Genomic DNA, 23646 nt, shown 5'->3' with positions numbered 1-23646 from the left:
ACAACTGTGCTGTGCTCTGCCTGTGTTTCATGGCCGCCCCAATGCTTTTCCAATGGAAGTCACGTGGTTAGACCAAACACTGCCCCCCCTCCCCTGATCACACACACAACTGTTTTGTCAAATAACTTGACTTCCATTGGAGAAGCATTGAGGCGACCATGAAACATGGACAGCACAGAGCATGTTCGTCTGAGTGTGTACGGGACCAATGTGTTTTTCTCATTTCATGTCTGTCTGTCTGTCTGTCCTTCCACACAGTAACTACACAGCTCTGGTAGGCGTGTGGGTGTATGGTTTCTTGGTCATGGTGCTTCTGGCCCTGGACTTCCTCTACTATTCAGCCATGAACTATGAGCTGTGCAGGGTGTACCTGGAGAAGTGGGGGCTCGGAGGCCGCTGGCTCAAACAGGTACTGCACTGTACTACACTACACGCTTTAGTTTTCATCCTGCTCCATATAAATCAATAACAACGACAGAAAACACACCAGAGTAGCGTATAAATCAATACAACATTGACTGTCAATTGATCTGGGAGACTGGGCAAAGTACTAACAATATTAATAAATAATAATGCTAGTTTCCGAAGTAAAAAACAAAACAAAAATATAGCTGCGAGCAGCGATAAGGCGGGACCAAGGAGAGGGAGAGAGAGAGAGAGAGAGAAGGGTGGAGAGAGAGAGAGACAGAGACAGAGAGAGAGGGGGGGGGTGGAGAGAGAGAGATAGACAGAGAGAGAACAATATGCACAAAAAATAATCACAGGCTGAGTTGTCGCTACCCGGATTTGAACCAGTGACCCTGTGGTCCAAAGTTGAGAGCTCTACCGACTGAGCTAAGCAGACACTGTCAGTTGACTCATTCTAAACAGTAACATGCAGTATAGGTATTAGCTGCCAACCGTATTTGGAAGACGTATTAGTTGCATGAGAGGTTTCACAAAACAGCATTTTCGTTGGCTCATAAAAACTTCATTTTTTCACTTAAAAGAAATCTGTTACGATTTTTTGTTCGTTTAAGTCCAAAGTTCAAGTGTAGACGTTTTTGTACATTTTGATCAAAGATTCTGGGAGGAGATAGATTTTAAATGGTTTTCATATAATTCAAAATGGTGGGTAATGTAAAGGTCAGAGGTCAAAAGTCAGAATACGAAAGTTGTTCACCATGAGGAGACAAATATGTGTATCAAAGTGTCATTGCCAACGGTCAAACGGTTCATGAGATATGCAAGTTCAAAGTTTGCATTTTCAGTGCTATAGCGCCACCATTTGGCCAATGGTCATGGGCTTCACATGGTCACTGTTTGGCATGGCCCTCTACCAGATTACAGAGTTTCGTAAAAACCGACTGCACGGTTCAGTCAGAACAGCTATCACAAAACAGCATTTTCGTTGGCTCATAAAAACTTCATTTTTTCACTTAAAAGAAATCTGTTACGATTTTTTGTTCGTTTAAGTCCAAAGTTCAAGTGTAGCCGTTTTTGTACATTTTGATCAAAAATTCTGGGAGGAGATAGATTTTAAATGGTTTTCATATAATTCAAAATGGTGCGTAATCTAAAGGTCAGAGGTCAAAAGTCAGAATACGAAAGTTGTTCGCCATGAGGAGACAAATATGTGTATCAAAGTGTCATTGCCAACGGTGAAACGGTTCATGAGATATGCACGTTCAAAGTTTGCATTTTCAGTGCTATAGCGCCACCATTTGGCCAATGGTCATGGGCTTCACATGGTCACCGTTTGGCATGGCCCTCTACCAGATTACCGAGTTTCGTAAAAACCGACTGCACGGTTCAGTCAGAACAGCTATTTTTGGCGGAAGAAGGAGAAGAAGAAGAAAAAAATATAGCTGCGAGCAGCGATAAGGCGGGACCAAGGAGAGGAAGAGAGAGAGAGGGGGTGGAGAGAGAGAGACAGAGAGAGAGATAGAGAGAGAGAAAGAGAGAGAGAGAGGGGGGTGGAGAGAGAGAGAGAGAGAGAGAGAGACACAGAGAGAGAACAATATGCACAAAAAATAATCATGGGCTGAGTTGTCACTAGCCGGATTTGAACCAGTGACCCTGTGGTCCAGAGGTGAGAGCTCTACCAACTGAGCTAAGCAGACACAGTCAATTTGCTCATTCTAAATAGTAACATGCAGTATAGGTATTAGCTGCCAACCGTATTTGGAAGACGTATTAGTTGCATGAGAGGTTTCACAAAACAGCATTTTCGTTGGCTCATAAAAACTTCATTTTTTCACTTAAAAGAAATCTGTTACGATTTTTTGTTCGTTTAAGTCCAAAGTTCAAGTGTAGACGTTTTTGTACATTTTGATCAAAGATTCTGGGAGGAGATAGATTTTAAATGGTTTTCATATAATTCAAAATGGTGGGTAATCTAAAGGTCAGAGGTCAAAAGTCAGAATACGAAAGTTGTTCGCCATGAGGAGACAAATATGTGTATCAAAGTGTCATTGCCAACGGTGAAACGGTTCATGAGATATGCACGTTCAAAGTTTGCATTTTCAGTGCTATAGCGCCACCATTTGGCCAATGGTCATGGGCTTCACATGGTCACCGTTTGGCATGGCCCTCTACCAGATTACCGAGTTTCGTAAAAAGCGACTGCACGGTTCAGTCAGAACAGCTATTTTTGGCGGAAGAAGGAGAAGAAGAAGAAAAAAAAACACAAATACAAGAAGTGACCAAAGTCACTGCGTGTCTTCTTGGTCCCTTAACAAGCATACATCGTAATCGATTGTGATTTCCATTATTAACAACTTATCTTGCCATGTAATATTTGGGTTCTATGTGTACAAAGGAGTGTGAGCACAACTCACAGTGCAAGTGCTCAACTGTTGTATACAGGCTGCACGGCTCAGAAGAGTTCAATAGCAGCAAAATAACTGCCAGCAGTCAGCCTGTTTTCTATCTGTTGTTTGCATCATGATGCAAACAACAGTTTTGCACTCAACTCTCTTTATGCACTCAACTCTCTCTGTCTCTCTTTCTCTCTCTATGTCTCTCTTTCTCCCTCTGTTCCTCTGTCCATCACAGGCACGGAGCCAGTGGAGGCAGCACAATTCCGCTGCGAGCCCCGGGGCCGCCACTAGGGGCCACTCTCTCTCACTGGGGGCCCTGGCTGGCTCGGGCCCCGGACCCCACCAGCAGCAGCTCCACCAACCCCCCCACCACCAGCAGCAGCTCGTCAAACAGCAGCAGCGCAGGCTCAGTCTGAGGGGAGACTGTCCACAGCACGGCCCCACACCGCAGCACACGCAGCAGGCCTGCACAGCATGGTGAGCACTGAGAGGCACACAGGGCACACTTAGGAATGTCCAGTGTTGTTTTCGTTAACTAAAACTATGACACACAGGGCTGTATTTTGCGTGTCTTAAGTACCAGGTCTTATTCCCTAACTTGAGTAAACTAAAGACCTGGAGGCGTGATCAATGCCATTTGGCTATTCTGAGTGGCCAAAGAGCATTGATCACGCCTCCAGGTCTTTAGTTTACTCAAGTGACCTGGTACTTAAGACACGCAAAATACAGCCCAAAATGTTCGTTGACTACCTTTTTTCACTGACGAAAACTACATGGAACCTAAATGAAAACGGAGCTACGATGACTAAAACTAAGACTAAATATAGGGACAATTGTATCAACAAATACAAACTAGACTAAAATGTTAGGAAGGGACTAGTGGATAATCCAGTATAAGTATAATTTTACACATGGTTGCATGCTGAAAATAGCAGATCTACAATGGCCCATCAAGGCCCTACATCAAGGCCCGACAAAATACATTTTAGTCGACTAAATCAACTGTAGATTTAGTAGACTAAAATCTTATGATATTTATTTGACTAAAACTAGAATAAACACTAAAACATTCCAGGTGACTAAAATGTGACTCTAACTAAATGAAAGCTATTCAAGAGACTGATTAAAACTAAAATCAAAATGTGCCACCAAAAACAACACTGGGAATGTCGGTGTAATCCAGTGGTTTTCGAACTATTCAAGGGGCTATAGACACCATAAGAAACATGATGCGCACGCATAGCGGCAGCACAAGAACCCTTCCTCTCATAAGATGCAATGGAAAAGTTCTAACTGCACTCACGTAATGAAAAATATGCCCCATCAATCTTTCAGATGCTGTTTTTCTCCCAGTGTGTAGGAAGAATGATTAGAATTTTTATTGTGATCTAGCTCTCGCCCCTTGAAATATATAGTCCTTGGTTTCTGTTGTGTTTGAACAATAATAGCAATTCAAAACAGTTGTCCACAAAACCACACCTCCAGTCGCCGTCATAAGAACGGGAGGTGCGCTCATGAACACGGCAGCAGAGTGCATGGCTGCACGCGCACCTGCAGCCCATCAAGTATAATGTATGCTTCGTCCCATGATGGTGTCGCATACGCAGACCTCTACGCTCACAACAGTCGCATCTGTGATGCGATGTGAGCTTGTATATCAGCTGTTCTGTGCGCAACACTGTTGCGCTTTGAAGTATAAATGTCTCTTAGGGAGCACCTCACTATAGCCTCACAAGAGGAGGTTGAATGAACTGAAACCAGTGCTCCCCAAAACAACAGGTTTTGAGATCTGTTGGGAATTGATTACATGAAACAGTCACCCGTGCGCCCAGTCCCAATGTTTGTAAACAAATAATTGGTCTATAGGGCATAGCAGTAGCAGCCATTTTGTGGTTCCACTCAAATTAACTCCGTTCATTTCACCCTTAGAGATTTCCAAAGACACACCTACTGTATAGGTGGGGTTGGCGAAAGGGCCTTTCTGTGGATTTTTCTTTTTAATAAAATAGAATGTCATACAAGCATTTCCAAAGAAGCAGACCACAGAGTTACATCAGTGCAGGACACAGCTGGCTGCCTCGCCAAGGATTTGAACTGGAGACCTTTCATTTAAGGACAGGTGTCAGACACACAGAGCTGATCAGGATCCAATCCTACGCTCTGCAGACTGTGACATGTCTCTCCCCCTCTCTCTCTCCCCCTCTCTCTCCCCCCGACACACACACGGACGAAGAGAGAGAGAGAGAGAGAGAGAGAGAGAGAGAGAGAGAGAGAGAGAGAGAGAGAGAGAGAGAGAGGAATTCAGTATTATAAGCAGGCTTTGATGCCATCACAGTTGAAGCCAGAGGAGTCTTCCGAGGTGAATATTGTTCTCTCAGGAATACCTGGGTGTGCACGCTTGACGCTTCTTAAAAGGCTGAATGTTAGTCCGAAAACATACGCGCGCGCGCGCACACACACAAACACACACACACACACACACGTGGAATGCCCTGAAACCACCCATTAAAAGATGTAAATCACTGGTTGCTTTCAAAACTGTCCCAAATAAATCATCAGGAGCTCACAAGGGGAGGTAAATGCAAATTCCCATAGAAAGGAGGTGTCATTCTCTGGCTCTGCCACCATTTTCCCTTTTTATCCTTTATCCATGCTAGTCCATACCCGGGGATGTGCGCAGTCAAAGGTATTTGCAGACTTTGGGCCCCATCTTGCGCCACCCCTTATCCCTAAACCTATTTGCCATTCTTCTCTATTTCTCTAAAAATAGTTAAACTAGCCAATCTACATCGACACGTTGATAGCTTGTAGATCGGCTATTTGTACTATTTTAAAAGGTTTTAAAATAGTAAAAAAAGGCAAATAAGTTTAGGGATAAGGGGTGGCGCAAGATATAGGGCTAAATTAGTGTTAAAGGTTTGATGAAATGCTACTTTTACAAACATTAAAAGTCTTTATCATTGTCCTTCAAACGTGTATTAAAAGGTTTTAACTGAACCTAACACTCCAGTGAGCCATGGCAGTTTTTTCTCTGTGTTCTGAGATTTTTCAGCTGCTAGCGCCCCTCAAAAACTATTTGCCTTCACGTATGTTGTTGAGGGATTTTGCCTGTCAGTCATGACTCATCGCCTCTTGCTCTGGCAGGGATGTTGTTGTAGATCTGCTATTCTTGATGCTTTTGTGTTACCAAGTAGGCCTTTTCTTTTTTGCGAAAAAAACCACAAAAAGGTTATTATATGCCGATAAGAGGTTTCTGCCTGACAGCAACAATATACCGGTGGGAATAGGACTGTGATGCACTGAAGAAATGGTGTGTTACTGTGGTTGCATGTGCACTCCACACTTGCCAAATATAGCTGTGGATGGGAATGATCCCCCTGGTCCCGTAGGGAGCTCTGCTGCTATACAGGATCACAGTCTGTCCCAAAATATGACTTCCACCCATGAACCACTAAAGCCCTATATTGTAGCATTTGTCATTTGATGAAAATAGCCCATCTGCAATCGTTGCCTGGCACGTTATGAGCTTTAGATTGGCTATTTCAGATATTTTGTGAACATAAAACATATGAATATCTTTTGTTGTTTTTATGTTTTGAATAATATATATTTTCTGAATTCAGAATATATCTTGGTATGACACAAGGTTGAAAGTGGTTAACCACTTTACCAATGAACCTGGATAGTGTTTGACTGTAATCAATCAATCAATCGAAGAACTGTGGACAAATTACAGATTTATCCGTCTTTTACAGTTCATCACACTGACAAAGGTTGATTATTTGTGACCAGTTAAGAAGTGCTCCTTTTATTTTACTTGAGTAAAAGTAGTTATACCAGTGTAGAAATTCACACGAGTAAGTAGTACTGCATTCACAATGTTACTTGAGTAACAGTGCAAAAGTATTATCATCAAAATAGAAAAAGTACAGCGACCGTACTGAAAAGAGAGTTGAGCCAGAAGGCAAAGCTCTCTGTCTACCGAGCAATCTACTCTCACCTATGCTCATGAAGTGTTGGTTATAACCGAAAGAATAAGGTCGCGAATACAAGCGGCCCGAAATGAGTTTTCTTCGACGGGTGGCTGGCATACGGTGAGAAGTTCAGTCACGCAAGAGAGACTCGGGTAAAGTAAGTCGCTGCTTTCGCCTGGAAAGCTTAGGGTGGTTCGGGCATCTGGTTAGGATGCCTCTTGGGCGTCTCCCTAGGGAGGTTCTCGAGGCACGTCCCACTGGGAGGAGACCCCGGGGCAGACCAAGGCGCAGTTGGAGGAAACACATCGACTCACTGGCCTTGGAACGTCTCAGGATCCCCCAGGAGGAAGTTAGGGGGTGGCTGTGGCTCAGGAGGAAGAGCAGGTCGTCCAATGATCCCTGGGTCGGCGGTTCGAATCCCGGCTCCTCCTGTCCACATGTCGAAGTGTCCTTGGGCAAGACACTGAACCCTACATTGCCTCCAATGAGTTGGTCAGTGTGAGCTTGCTTGTGAATGTGGGAAGTGAGGACACTGGTGTCGACTGTTCGCCGCTTCACCTCCCAATGTATGAATGAATGAACCATTGTAAAGCGCTTTGAGCACTTGGAAAAGTGCTAAAAAAGCAAGTCATTAAAAAATGCAATTCATTATTAATGTTGCTCTGGTGAGGGAAGTCTAGAGCTCTCTGGTGGAGCTGTTGCCACCCAACTACGGATAAGCGGTTGAAGAGTTGATGCTCCAATACATCTACAAGCTAATGTGAGCTTGTACGATAATTATCGTACGATGCATGTTGTATGTAATTGTAGTTGTAGGCCTATAGACTGTATTATAATAATATTGTGCGGTTGCGGTTGTCACAAAATCTCAAGGCACACCTGGACTTGTTTCACAGAACCACGGCATGCACTTCTCGTCTTTGGGAACCACTGCTCTAGTCTACATGTCCTGGGGAATTGAACATACCTGGCCTGAACATAAGTAAGCCTGGCAGTGCGATGACAAATGCGTCTGACCTACAAAGTAGAAAGGAAATACCTTCATATGTGGTGAACTGCTTTCCCTGCGCTGAGAAGGAACAGCTAAACTATAGATCAGCTAGTTTAGGGTCACACCAAAATATCCACATCCTCCTCTTCATCATCATCATCATCCTAAATATAGCTGCAAGCAGCGATAACAGGGGCCAAGATAAAGGCCATTGAAAGCAGCACGTAGAGCGCACATGGATGCGTGCACATCTTAAGATGGCACCATCCAGTGTCACACTTTACACTGGGATGGTAACGGGAGACCGCTATCGACTCGATCCGATCAAAACATGGATTAAAGAATATAAAAGACATTTTTCACATAGGCTACAGTTTTGGCGGGCAGCCAGACTAAAGCTTATCTACGTGATCTACGGTTCTGGCAGGCTTGGTGTTAACTGGTTCAATAGTAGGCGGGAAAATACAACCGAAACGGTTCAACCCCGTTGGAAAGGGGGCCTAAGAGTGTACAAATGGAACCAAATGGAACAAAAGTGTCCATTTGGTTCCATTTGTACACTCTCAGAGTAAGCGGGGTCCTTGAAATTAAAAGAAAATGTTTGAGAACCACTGCTCAAGACGATAACGCCATTAGTCTGAAGTTCCCCTCTCGGTTCCACTCTGCAGCAGATGGCCTGCGTAACGGGACACACTGAGGCGAGTGAGGCCACCTCCCCAGAAAACACTGATCATTTCTCACCATTAGGTGTATTGGCACAAACACTAATTATCAATATTTCTGTATAATTGGACAAGTGACATCTGGCTCAGTTCCTCCGGGGCCCTGTCCATAATTGAACTAGCCAAGACCGGGTCCAATTAGCTGCCTGCTGTCCCAGCTAAAAGTTTCTGAGGCGGATCCAGATGGTACGGTCAGTGTGAGGTTCTGTACACCTCTCTGAGGAAAGGGAGAAAGGAATGATACATTTGCCAAAGACTTTGGCAGGTTCCTGGATGTGGATTTATGTGGCCCACTTAAACCCTATTCCTCATTGGATATAAAGTTTTATGAGCTTTGCTTGTTTTGGTGTGTTAAGTGGTGTGTTTAAGTAATATCGCGCATGGGTCCTTAAAAAGGGTCACCATGAGTGAACGGTACCTTTGCTGTGTGTTGTCCAAATTAAGTCACGAGGGACCACCTATCTGATACCACAAGACCACCTGCAGTGCATGGCGGACAAAGTACTCAACCCCAGTACTTGAGTCAAAGTAATATTACTCCACTAGAAGAGAAAGGTGCTCAGTCAATTTTAGTTGAGTTAAAGGACAACTTTTTTGTTTTCAACCATGCTTTAGTGTTGTTATGTTGTATGTTGTTATTAGTGAAAGTACAGTATAAGTTTATTTTAACTTACTGCTGAACTTGAGACACTATGGAAGGAGGCCGTCAGCCCGCACGTCGGTCTGGACTTATCTGGCATCTTCAGCATCTTCTGCTTTGCAGCCATCGTCTTCTAAAATGACAGTGTTTTTGACTGAAGGTAAAACAATTCACTTATTCTTTTTTCCATTTATATCTCTTGGTGGTGATGATGAAGAAATGGGCTTTAGGTTAGGCTACAGGCACATTTTCCATGTACAAAAACCTTTACTCCAGGCTTGAAAAGTTAGTCTCCAGTTCATTGCCAATTCCACAAAATCCATGAAATCACACATTAGAGCATTCATTATTTAGTTGTTGATCATAATCCTGAAAAGTCAATGCATGTTGACAAGCCATGACTGATTATATGAATTATGCATGTTAATGTGGGATGGATGAATAGTTTATCTGAATCAAATTCATTACAATTGGTTGCAATTTGCATGAACATTAATTAGCACATTATGTGAATTCAATGCACTAAATTATTTTTCTGGTTGTTTTGCTTTTTTTTTAAAGGTGCAAAAGGCAAATATGATGGGTGGAACAACTAAGGCTCAGGACTCAGGAGGCATCAAGAAAAGCCAAGCTCATCAACATATCTTCACAACATTCTGGCCATTGTCATTGCTGATTGTCTTGGCTTGTTGTAATAAATAAAGATTTGTATTACTTCAAAATAAGTCATTCTATTTCCAAGCTATATTGAAAAGGAATTTAATTATACCGGTATTCTTTACTTGTATCAATAATCAAATGAGTTCGAAAATGTTGTTTTAAAATTAATTTGGCAAAATTAATTTCAGAACCCTAAAAGTTGTATCAATGCATTGCTATTTTGCAACATAACACGTGGTGATGTGAGATCATATGAGCTTGTAGATCTGGTATTTTAGCTATATTTGATATAGGGCCTAAGTGTTGATAATGTACTTGTTCCTTTCCGAGAAATGTAGTAGTCAAGAGTACAATATTTGTCTTTGAAATATAGTACAAGTGAAAGTAAAAAAACAAACAGAAACTCAAGTAAAGTACAGACACCAAGTACAGTACTCTAGTAAACATTTGTTTGTTTGTTTCTCTCTTACTGTCCACCACTGCATGCTTGCTGACACACTTATTTATACTTATACTTATACTCCGTTTCCCCACTTCATCTTGACAGAAATACCTTGCTTGGATGCACAGCTGCCAAGACGAGTTGAGGGATGGTGACAATTAAGGATATTACGGCGAGTAGAGGAAAGGATACATCGATGGACCATTAGGCCTTCATGTCGTGTCTGGGACCCTCTTTCCTTTCTGCCTTATCAGGTCTTGTGATGTAGGGGTTGGCTAACTTTAGCATACGGTACAGTGTATACACACATTGGACCAGGTTAGCATTTAAGCCTAAGGGTTTTGGAGTTCTTGGAAGCTTATTCCGTCACAAAATGACGTTCACAGTTCACACTGACAAAAGTAGCGAGGAGTTAGCGGCGCCGGACGTCTCAGCGGGCAACACGGGTGGAGTGAAGCGCCAAGGACATGCAACAGTGAACAGAACGACAAAAGCCAGATTTATACTTCATCGTATGGCGTGTTGAAAACCCTCCTGTCTGCCAAAAATAGATTTGCTACCTGCTATTTTTGGCACACAAGCATAAAGTAAGCATAGGCTATAGCCCGAGTTACACTTTGTTGCACGACCATGTCATGCATCGAACAATATCCAATGACCTACAAGCTACGATTCGTCACAGATGCGACACATTGTGAGCTTGTATAGGTCGCCTATTTTCAACAGCCAACACTGTCATGCGACCAAGCATACATTAATAGTTTGTGTGTGCGTGAGCATGCGTGCGTGCGTGCATACATATTTCACAACTGCTTTCAACAGTGTTTCTTTCAATCTCTCACTTTTTGTTTTTTTACTCTCTCTCCTCTTTCACACGCAGTCTCCAAGCTTATAAATATATCCTTGGCCTGTGTGTCTAGTTTGAACCGCTACAGAGCCAGAAATATCTGGCTTCTGTCCCCGAATCGCTATCTTGGGTTATTTATGGCAGCCCTAATTGGCATAATGGCTCTTTTATTGACGGGGAGCTAGAAATAAACACATAAAAAATGGATCAGTGGCATTGGCAGTTGATAGTTATGGACTGAAGGCAACATTTCCACTTGATCGATCTGCATTTGATTGCCATAGCCTGAAGGATTATGACTTGGTATAGCAGAAAGAATACAAAAGAATAAGATGGTTCCAAATTGTGCATAATTGGAGGCTAATAAGCCTTTGGGTTTGGGGGTTTATATTAATAACACATTGTGTATTAAGTAGAGGCTTTGTCATGTTTATGTGATGGAAAATTGTGAAACCAAGTTTGAAAGCATTATTCAGCTAACTCATGCCCCTTCTACTATAAAGGAGCGCTTTCGCCTATTTTTCAACCTTATCTTCATATAATTGGTTCTCATTAATGTTCAACATTTATGTCTACTCGCTCTGTCCGATTGGGGGGCTGTGGACAGTTCCGAAACCTGCGTACCAGTGACATAATTGACGAGGAGTCCAAGCTAAACAGCCATTCTCTTCCTGGAAAGCTAGCATTCTGAAATAGAAGCCATTGCTCTTGCTTCAATTAAAACATTAAAATTGTAGTTTTTTTGTTTTGTTTTTTAATTTTTTCATCTTGCTCGAAATGGCTTGGCTTGGCCATGTCCACAGGATGGACCCCAGCCGCCCCCCAGGGCCGTCCTGTAGGGAGAACTGTCAACAGGCTCCAGACCTCTTGGTCGCCCACGCTTGCGCTTCAAGGACGTTTGCAAACGTGACATGAAGAAGGCAGGCATTGACCACAACAACTGGGAGGAAGCTGAAAAAGACCGTGGCGTTTTGGAGGCAGACTGTCGCTGCAGGAACTCGCCGTGCCGAGGAGAGACATCTCTTTGCTGCAGGCGAAGAGACAGAAGCAGCCCCCACTCCTGTGCCAGTCCCCTCTCGTTTTGTCTGCGCCAACTGTGCTAAAGACTGCCACTCCGGAGCGGGGCTGTCCGACCACAGCCGCTGCTGCAAGAAAACCTGACCACTGCAGGAGCAACCCATCGTCATCACTGACGGACGGATGCCTATGATGATGTGTGGTAGGCAGATTTCTGATCTGTCCACAACCATCTCCTGAGACATGGAGTGAGTAGATGGCATTTTATAATGAGATGAGTTAGTGAGGACCAATTAGCCTATAGGTGGGAAATTGGTTGAAGTGGTACTTCAATGTTCAAGACATTGTTGTTGGTCAAAACACATAATGACTCTCAGGCACACAAACTTGTGCACACAGACGGTGTGAAACACTAAAGAGCAGGAATCCGAACAGCTTCCGGTCTCCAAAAGTATGTTGCACTACGGTCATCTTTGTCCGAGGAATATGTACATAAGGCCCTAGCGTCCCTATTCTGAGAGGCGAACAGTGGCAAAAAGCAGCTATTTCTATAATTCGCTGTATGTAGAGCATGGGGAGTATAAATTGAGCCTAAGAAAATAACAGTGCTCATACTGTAGGAAGCAATATGGTGGTAGCAGATAAAATTCTACTTGAATTCACATTTTATGGATTTTTAGTTTGTGGGTGATATTTCTTTAGCTTTACACCTATAGAGCAGGAGAAAAGAATATATATTTAGTCATATTAGCAGTGTTCTGCAGTATAAACCATATTCATTAGGCCTATATAATTATTACATAGAGTTGCGGTCAGGCAGACAGCTTGCATCTTATTACAATTCTTATTTTTAATATTATTTACAGCCTTTTTCTCCCCAATTTTGTTGTCACTGCTGGAGTCCCCATCCGGGAGACCGTAGAGTCTCCCCCAGGAGGACGTAGTAGACTCATAGTGTCGTCACCCACTCCAAGAACGATGTTTAATGGATAAATGTAATCATTGATATTTGTCATTACGTGAAGTAGTCATTGTGCAATGATTTAGACATGTCATTTTCCATGGGTTTACATCTTGCACGAATAGTAACAAGAATAGATGATTGTGACAAAGTAATTTGAATTATGAAATGGGATTTACAGAATACTGTAGCTTCCAAGTCCGTCTGAAATGGCTTTTTACGACTATAATATTGTGACATTTTAACTAGTGCAGTGGGATTCGGGGACCCTCAGGGACTCCTGAAGTGAGGGGGTTCTATGGGGTCCCCAGCTAAATTAAATGATACAGCAATCAGTTGACTTATATAAAACCCTTTGTACATCAGTCAGTCATCCCGTCCCCTCAGGCTATGGGATCTAAATCCAACGACGCATCGTGAACTGCTAGAAGGGAGCGCTGAATCAAGTGTGTTACTGCGTTGCCCATTTCTCAATGTTTTAAGATCTATAGTTTAGTTTAAATCTAGAACAATTTTAGCACCTTTTCAGGCCGCCGTCTAGCATAAATGAATCAGTGCTGTGTGGAAGAGGGACACTAGGCTGGGATTGGCAGGTGCCAGATCATATTAATTGGTCTGGATCGGTCCATGCAAATCACACATTACATATTTGTCTGAAAGGCAGCAATTAGGACTTTTGATATTACAAAAATACACCAAAAATTGAATTTGATCAAATTATTTTGGCATCTGTTAATTATTTCTTCATTATGACCGCAACGGATAGGCTATGCTCTTAAAAGGTTTGGGGGGGAATATTTTTATTACAGCTGGTCTTTAAAGGCCAGATTGTTTCATGATGATTAAAACATGCATGGATTGCTGAGCACTGTCTGTAAATGTTCAGATTGGTGACTCATTTTATATATTAATAAATAGATAATATTGTTTTCACAAATGTGTCATGAGGTTAAGCGTTCCAAAGGATATTAAACTCCCTCAAGCGGATGACTGCTTGTAGTCATCTCTCTTCCAGCAAGAAAAGATTTCAAAGTTGCAATTCATGTTTGTTTTTAAAGCACTGCTATGATTTTTTTAATTTAGTCTCTAGGGCAGTGCTTCTCAAACAATTAATCAAGGACCCCCAGTTTGGTATGGATTTGACCACGGACCCCCATAATAACTCTGAAGTACAGGACAGGTACATTCGGTTCCATTACATTACCGATCTACAAGTGCAGCTTGAGCTTGTCGATATTATTATACAGTAGATATTTTCAAAATCTCATGTATAAAATAGGGCTAAAGCGGTTATACGTTAATTTTGATGCTATATTAACACATTTTGATGGAGACCCCCTGGAACCCTCTCAGGGACTACTGGGGGTCACGAGACCGCACTTTAAGAATCCTTTTTCGAAAATGGGTTACGAATGACCTAAGATACAACAAATCATGGACTTAAAACAATAAAGTACAATAAAACATACACCTTCTTTGACATAATTTGTGAATATGGGTCCAGAGTGTTGTTTCTGAACTAGTCTAGCACTCTAGCTAGAATGTATCTGGGTGTGTGGGAGTGTAAAGTAAGCATACCCAATAGTAAGTATGATTGCACTTATTGAGATTTGTACCGTCACCAACAGGAAGGGTTAATAAAGTTCTATCTTTTGCAGTGTGAGTTATTGTCTCTTATTCTGGATGTCAACATATGTTTTGTACAAATGCATTTCTTCTAGAAGGTTTCATAATTCTCTACATTTACCAAGTACCGTAATAATGAGCGAAAATAGGGAAGGATTTATTTATGAAATAATTTAGAACAATGTGCCTACAAGACCCAAAATGTATACACCAAGATAAACCTCAAACAAAATACAAACAGTTATGGATACCGTACCGTACATCATTCTCCAACGCAACTGCCATGCCTTCTCTAAGAATGTTTCTAAAACAAAAACGTCCTTAGTGGACACGAACAGCCAATTTAACACTCAGACATCCAAAACAAATCTGGGTTCTTATCCTGGATTTGTATTTTTATTTGCACACAGCAACACCTACAGTAATTAAACATAGCTGTACATCTGTGAATGATGTCCATGCTAATCTGTCTCCTTCCTATCAGTCTCAGGGGTGTTGTGAGTGAGTCACTGACAAAGCGGTTGCTACATGGTTGCTAACTTGCTACCCTGTCACATTAAATTTGTTTGGACATCTCCCACAGGGAAATTTGCTTCTCATTTACACAAAGTAGAACTTTTTTGAAGCACTTTAAAAATCTCCTGGCTCCGACTCTATGACTCAGTGTACTTTACATAACTGCCAGGGATCTTCCAATTACACTACATGGTATGAAGAGCAACTGTTACAGACTTTAAACTTGTTAGAGATGGGAAAGCAGAACCTTTTAAAGAGGGCTGCCTGCAGGCTATAATGTCATGTCATAATGCAGTGTGCAAGCAATTACCATAAAGGTTTCTGAAATCTTATTGTATTCGAAATGAGGTTGGCTGACGGCAATATCAGCCCCTTAACACACACACACACACAAAACCAACTCCCCATAGTTAGTGTCAAAACATCTTTGAGCAAGAGACACTGAACCCCTAACTTCTGCCGATAGAGTACATTGGTGCCTTGCCAGCCGTTTCGACCGAAAATGAACCGATAATTCCCAGTAGGTTACTTATTACGCCGATCTTATCAAACAATCGTACTGATCCTAAGTGATCACTGCGTTCTTGTCTATTGATAACAGTCGAATCGGGTGGCCTTGCATGGTTTCCTTTGCTGTCAGTGTGAATGTAAGGCACATTTTACGGGCGCTTTGAATAAAGGAGCTATATAAATGCACCATTTCTCATTTACATACTGTACGTATAGATAGATTGGTTTATCTTCTGAAGTAATGATAATGTTCTGCAACGGCCGGTAAGGTTAAATATCAGTCCTTGTACTGTACTTCACCAACTAAAATGAACTCCATTTAAGCTATGCTTATTGATAAGAGCAAAATCTCTGGAGAAAATGCATTATGATAATTTCATATTCCTCTTATAACACAGACAGCTGATTCCTTAATGACTTAAACCCTACACTTCCCCTTATCAGACAACTTCACACTGATAGCACTGCAGCCAAATGTGCGAAGGCTGGATGCAAAATAACCTGCAGACAGCTACGGTTAATGTCGTGCTGCCACACAGCAACGACTAAATAAAACCAAACCAAAGACAAAATAGGAAACCAAGACGCGCCATTTGCGGTTTACTTCGAGTACCGTATTTGCATTCTAGGTTGCCCCTTTAGGAGACCTAAAGTCTATTCATTCCAATGGGAGAAGTGAACGTGGACTCATGCAGCTTCTGAACCATTCTTTAGCCCCGTGGTCACTAAACTAATTGGACCCAATCGCCAGAAGCAACACAATCGTTTGAACATTCTGCCACTAAGAAAATCCACTTTATCAACCTTTTTCTGTCCCAGGAACACACTCTCGTGAGACCTAGCGAGAGTAAACATTGGACGTCACGTTCACGAGATCTGCCTCTATTGACGACTCCACGGAGGTGTGCCCTGGGCACAGCCTAAGGTGTCATTAAGTGCAGCTTGACACCTCAGTATTGATTGCCTACACCTGGCCTACAGGCACTGCTCCATGGATTCGTCTAGACTCTAGAGGCTAAAATTGTAGTGCATGGCGGATCTTACCAAATTTTCAATATCTCCCTTTGATAAAAACGTGTGTTTTTATCAAAGGGATATATTGAATATTTGGTAAGATCCCCCATGCACTACAATTTTAGCCATGACCCACTACTGCATTAACCTGTCAACATGCCTGCTGTGAAAAGGGTCCTCTAGTCTGGAGGAATAAATATGAATTAGATCGGGCCATAAAAATTATAGAAAGCCATTAGGATATTCAAGTTCAACATTTATCAAAAGGTAGGTTCCAGTGATGGAACAAACTTATTGCCATTATTGGGACTGATACTGATTTAATTTGTCTCTCACCATGCAGTATACAATCTGTGGGTCCAAGTTATGTTAACCATTTTACTTAATTTCAAAGTCTGTTTAACCATTGCTACTTTTAATGTGGTTTGAGTTATACCGACAGCTTTATCGTGTTTTGATTGTTCATCTGCAGAAACTAGGATTTAAAATTGATTAAATTTTCCTGAGAAAGGAAAATGTCGCTTTAATTTCACGCTGGAGTCACGACTCTTTGACGATCGCTGATGGGGGTATTATAGCCATCTCATACCATCCATGCGTCTAATCATTCAACATCCCTTATCTGGTGAGCTGTTCAGAAAAACCTTTAAGTAAAAGACCAGCATTTTAGAATTTCTCCGGCAGTGCATCGCAATTGTTAGAGTTATGGGTTTAAGACTGGTTACAGGATATTCATCACCATGGTGCTATTGTACACATGAGCAAGGAGTTGGTGAGGTTGTTTTTTAACAATAATTAGAACTCAATAATTGTTTTTAACAATAATTAGAACTCAAGGTGGGAATATAAGGCCTACCACTATATGAACCAGTAAGACGCGAACGCAGCTCGTACATATTTGGGTTTTTTAAGATTTAAGGAGTCCCCAAAGCAGCTCCATATATGGGCACAAGTTGGACCACGCCAGTCATGTCACGATGACTCAGCCATAACCATATAAGGAGTCCCCAAAGCAGCTCCATATATGGGCACAAAAGCGTGACACACGGACAGACAGACAGACAGACATGATCTGCTAGGTCTCATAGTAAGTGCTCACTGCGTTCGCAATTAGGAGTACTGACAAACATGGGAGTCTGGGACAATACACCAACAAGCTAATATCCAAGTGATTACTGCATTACCAAGAATACTAAAGGGACTATGCACCGCACATTACACACATTCTCTACAGTTTCAAGGCAAACCGGTGAGGATTACATTTATCACACATAACTGCAACATACAATCAAGCAAGGCCTGCTCAGACTCCAGGACAGAACCCAGGTGGAGTGGTTGCTGCAGACAAAGGGTAACTGAATGGACAGGCACTTAGGTAGTTTATATAGCCGGACAGTAATGAGTGAGGAAATGCAAGATCGGGGATTGAATGACAGCAGATGAGGTGGGCAGAAGGCTAAGTCGGCATCAATAAGACATGTTCTATCTGCAAGGACGCTAAAACACAAAACACTAATAAAGGCCACCAAATACTAAAGTTAACCCATTTTGATCTGAGATCAGAAAAAATGTCTGTTTGAAAATGACAGTTTTCTGAAAAAGCTATGTTTCTATGTCAGTCGATTTTTCTAAAATAGCAGACCTACAAGCTCGTAGCGCACCACTCGGTGGCACGCTATGAGCTTGTAGATCTGCTATTTTTCAATAGCTATATTATAACATAATGCTAACACCAAAAGGGGATCCCTCCCAAAATGGGTTAAACTAAACCAATTATATAACTGAAATCAATGTAAATCAACAAAACTCAAAACAAAACAAAACAGCAGTGGAAGTCAGGTCTACAAAAGAAACAAAAATACACATTACACTATAGAAACATCCATCATATAAAAACATAATCATGACATTTACCTCTGTCTACATGACGCACACAACAGGAAGGCTCGACACAAGGCAGGCAGGATCACTAGGAGCAGCTGGGCCCATTTAAGTGTTACAAAGGTCAGTCTCAAGGGCAAATATATATACTTTCATCTATATTAGCTACAATAGTAAGATGAGTCATCTACTGGGGATTGCATAGCCAGAGGCAAGGCAACCTGTCACAACCAGTATTGAAGGAGGGCAAAAAAGGCACATGCTAGTTGGCTTTTATTAGTTGGCCAAACATTTAGGAAGCAGGAAGTGGGAGGAGCTCTGGCCTGTATCTCCACAGTAGCCCAGGAGGGACATTTCCCGACTGCCTACATCATGATCTGATAACTTAAGCACAACTCAGAGCGAGGCATTCAGCAGAGTGTGTGTAGAAGTTTGGTGCTGCAGTCTCAAATGAGTCTAGAGATCCTTCACTGCTGTGAGTCAGGCCTGTTCCTTCACAGGGGTGAAAGGTCACCAGGGGATGTTTGATGGGCAGCCCTCCTGGGTTTCCTGTGATATAATTGGATGTTAAGGTCAAAAGGCGTGTCTGGGGTTTTAGAAAGTTGCACTCTTTATTCTCTCAAGTTTGAAGAGCTGTGTGCTCACGGGCGTGTGTGTGTGTGTGTGTGTGTGTGTGTGTGTGTGTGTGTGTGTGTGTGTGTGTGTGTGTGTGTGTGTGTGCGTGCACCCGAGTAGTGTAAAGGCCTCTACATAGACACAGTCCGTTTTATTCCTTGCGTGGGGGAATCAAACGGACACAAAAAAAAAGTTATTTTAGACATGCATACTCCTTGCGCTTCTTGCGTCGGTCTATTATAATATTTAATGTTTTTGTTATGTTGATTGTTGTTGTTGGTGGGAGTTGGTGGGAGTGAGGATCGTCTTGCCATCCTCACCACCCTTTTATTTTGTTCACTGAATTCATCCTTCTGTCATGTAAGTGTTTCATTCAGTAATTCAGGGCTCACAAAGCCATTCTGTTATGCCATTCGTTATGCACTTTGTATCTATTGTAACTTATTTTGCCTTTGAATATTAAAACAGATAGGATACTCTTTTATGAGAGGTGTTGTTCTTTCATACATGTTACAGGCAGTAAACCCTAGACTTCAGAACCGCAACAGATTACTATACAACTCTACTATTATTACGATTTTGAGGTTAAGTTTACATATTTGAGTTATGATTATGCCTGGTTTATATGTAGTTGTGTGCTGGTTACAAAAATGTGTTGTTTGGAATGTTCTGTTGTGACTTCCCTCCCCTTCTGAAAATGAACATACAGTATACTAACTAGCTATAGGCCTATGCTAAAAGTTTCAAGCTTCTTACAAAAAAGTGCACAGTTTGAGCTTACCTCTTTACTAATGCTATAATTTGCTAGTGTTGGAGGAAACCTTTTGTCATCTGTCCCCGTTTGAATTATTCATGGTTTTGTGTCGCGCCGTTGCATCCTTAAACAGAGACTTACAGTAATGTATTAATTTAACATTAATATTATGGAAGACGGGCTGATCCATCTTCAAAGGAGGACTAAATGAAATAACACCATTAAACATTAAACATGTGTGGCGTGGTGTTAACATTAAATTAAGGATAATGTGTTGTTTGTAGACTTACATTTAATGTGTAACTTTTCCCTGTGTTTGCTGCTATAATGATGGTTAAAATGGATTTGTTATGTAAACAGTAGTCATCATCAGCCACTGCCTACTGTGTTTACCTGCAGAAATACATTGCCCCCTCTTGCTGCATTTTAAAATGTTCAGAACAACATCCTGTCAACCAAACAAACCAAAATACAGCAAAGGGGCAAGGTATTTCTGCAGGCAAACACCAGCACACTACTCCACTGACTGATAACGCCGGTAATATTGGTAGAAAATATTTTCTTTTTGTTTTGTTTGTTATATAAACAGTGGTGGGAAAAAGTACTCAAAGGTTTTATTTAAGTAAAAGTATCAAATGCATCATAGAAATACTCTGGTACAAGTAAAAGTCCGGAATTCAACATTCACTTGAGTAAAAGTGCAAAAGTATTCAGCCTGTTCTCGAGTTACGTGGATTGCAGACGTACGTCTGTAACGTATATTCATGTATTAATTCATAATGCATTTTTGTAAGTTTGGGTCCCAGGGAGACGACAACATGCATTTAGTTTTTTGGTGAGGATTACTGTTCCACAGCACTGTTTGCATCATGCTCGGCATAGTTTGACGTGAATACATGCAAATTGCATGTATTCACTTCAAACTAGAGAGTCCTGTTCATAGCATTTCTTATCCCAGAGGCTGTATTCTTGCTCGTAGGCCTATTTTCTTTATTCGACTTGTTTTTTTTTAAATCCATAAACCATAATCCTGCTGCCTGTACTGCAGGTGTGATTACTGTAGCAACCAGTTCAATGGAAGCAGCAGATTTCAACCAAACGCCAATCTCTATGCCGTACCAATAGAAGAATATTCACAATCACATTTTTATGCCTGGCTGGCTGGCTACCTGTGTCTGAGCACGGAAATTGCATTTGGTTGGTTTTCAATGTTGTGCAGTCTAATTAACACACACATACATATTAACTGTATATATGATGATTTCAGGTGTATCAGTACAGTATAGTACAGTACAGTACAGTACAGTACAGTACAGGGACCCCCTGGGGACCCCCGGGGCACACGGTAACTGTCATCTCTCGACCGTTTCGGACGCGGAGCGGCTCGCCGGAACCGGGCCGGCACCCTGGGCGCGTTCCTGCGGATCTGGAAGTTCCGGGGATTTCTTTTTTACTTATTTGGTGAAAAGTAGCAATACCATAAAATAGTCTGTTACAAGTAAAAGGCCTAGCTGTATTCACAATTCTAGAGTAAAAAGTAAAAAATCACACCTGTGTGAAGTGAGGGGCGCTCTTATCATCTTACAACATCAAGTACAACATAATGTTTGTTTAAGCAACGGGTGCTAATGTTTGTTTTAGTCCTCAAAACAAACATTACATTTCTCTTTATTGTCTATGTATGAAAGTAAAAATCACACCCGTGTGAAGTGAGGGGCGCTCATCATCATGACGTAACATGTTGATTTGCTCAGACACATGCTGTATTTACGTTACATATCCATATTGACACTTCTCAAGTCTCATGTGTGTCCGTTCCACTAATCCAAAGCCAACCTTTCATGGACCGAACAACACTGCAAGCTTTGTGTCATCACATGAAACATTGCTTTCACCTTTGTGTGCGCCCCACGGCAGCGATGAGACCCTTATCTCCCAACGCTGTTCCAAGCCCCCCAGGGATCCCCACCCAGGCTCCAATGCCATTAATCCTGATTGATACTTCGCCGCGCTGCGGTGTCTCCTGCCAAGAATAGACGATCTACAGGCTCACATCGCATCATGGACGCGACGCGATGTGAGCTTGTAGGTCTGCTAGCCTATAGTCTTGGTGTCCTCTGCGTGCAATACTGTTGTCAATCCGCCAGGCCATAAATTCGGCTTTAATCCCCTCTGTTTCCTCGTTAAGGTCCCAGAGGCAATTTCCAGCCCAGGGAATTAAAGGACTTATTCCCCAGTAAATAATTGATCGTTTCAGGGTAAAGGGTCGAGTTAGATAAAGTGTTAGGCACAGTAGCAGTAGCCTAGCATATCGTCAGGCCTTATAGGCTATAGCCTATCTCCTTTTTTCCATTTTATAGTTATTTTTTGGTTAAGTGTAAGTGCATGTGTCTGTGGGTTTTATAAATATTTACTCAATGAAAGGAATTAACAAGAGCTTGTGACTAAATAATAACTATTTAGTTAGATCTATTGGAACACAGATTCCATTTCACAGGTTTTCCATTTCCTGAAAAGCATACAGATTTGAACATACAAGGTTTCCATCCAACAGCAACCATATCCTTCAGGGAAAGGATTTGGTGGAGCTGGAAGCTGTAAAATTGTCCGGGCAGAGATACAGAACCAAATGAGTCATGTTTTTCACTCTGATTTAAAGTAACACTTTGATTGTGTACAAACGCCCTGTGCAGTGGAGCGTCGAAAAGTGCAAAGCGACACTCTGTCCTCGATGATATTTTAGGAACATTAAAGTGTAATTTTATAGAATTAAATTCATATTATGCTATGTTAGGGTCGGGAATCCAAATTACATTGGCATTCAGTTGTTTGCGAGGGCTTGGCATAGGCTCTGTAGACAAGTGTATTTATCACACAGGGGTCTTTAATATTTTCCAGGCCAATATGACACTACATAATACTGTCTAAAACTGTGTTTCATACACTTTTTGTGGTTAAGAGGCTTTCAAAGCTAGCATACATGATTGGGTAACTGGATAACTCACCCCCTTTCCCTTTTTTAAAGTGGTAGTGGTTGTGCAACAAAGACCTAAGCAAATAAATCGGCAAGTTTGCTCACTGTGCTTTCCGATTGATTATAAATTGATTCATAGAATAGAATAGAGATTAAGATCTCCATTATGCTCAAAATGTAAAGGGTACAAAGTATATACCGGTACACTGCTTTTGGGACTGTTGGACAATCTCAAAATTCTGGTCCTATAGTCTATTTACAAAGAGATAAATCTCATTTTTAAATGTCAAATCGAAAAGAAACCAAGTCTCTTTCAGCCTTCCAGACCGGAACATGTCCCTGAACCCTTCTAATGTTATGCTTCTTCAAAAAGTATTAATTCTGGCCAGAATATGTATCCTTTTCAATTGGATTATGGATAAACCACCAGTTGGTAAAGGGGTGAGTTATCCAGTATTCTATAAATGTGGATTCCGTCCTGGCTGTGGAACAACTGACCAGATCTGGCCTCCTGCCAGGGCTGCGCATTGTCCTGTTTGTGATTTTCATGGACAGGATCTCAAGGCAAAGTCGTGGTGGAGACTGGAGAGGCTATACGGCTTGGTGAGCTAAGGGTTGCATCACTGCTTTTTGCAGATGATGTGGTCCTGATGGCATCATCGGTCCAAGACCTTCAGCTCTCACTGGACCGGTTCGCACTG

The 23646-nt window shown here is 41.8% G+C and overlaps 1 protein-coding gene across 4 annotated transcripts in view; it reads left to right on the top strand.

Moving 5' to 3' along the window:
* The window catches only part of LOC308310733 (protein shisa-like-1a), a 47004-nt gene extending 32292 nt beyond the window's left edge, over positions 1–14712 (top strand). For all 4 annotated transcript variants that reach the window (XM_080757133.1, XM_080757135.1, XM_080757136.1 and 1 more), the window contains 3 exons: positions 259–409; positions 3037–3278; positions 10336–14712. In XM_080757133.1, coding sequence (XP_080613259.1) covers positions 259–409; positions 3037–3278; position 10336 — 394 coding nt within the window. In that variant the 3' untranslated portion in view covers positions 10337–14712. The remainder of the gene's footprint in view (positions 1–258; positions 410–3036; positions 3279–10335) is intronic.
* The last annotated feature ends 8934 nt before the right edge of the window (positions 14713–23646 follow it).

This window comes from Protomyctophum bolini (genome assembly GCF_963924005.1).
Source record: "Protomyctophum bolini genome assembly, chromosome: 23".
Lineage (NCBI taxonomy): Eukaryota > Metazoa > Chordata > Actinopteri > Myctophiformes > Myctophidae > Protomyctophum > Protomyctophum bolini.
This window is presented reverse-complemented; position numbering and strand designations above follow the sequence as displayed.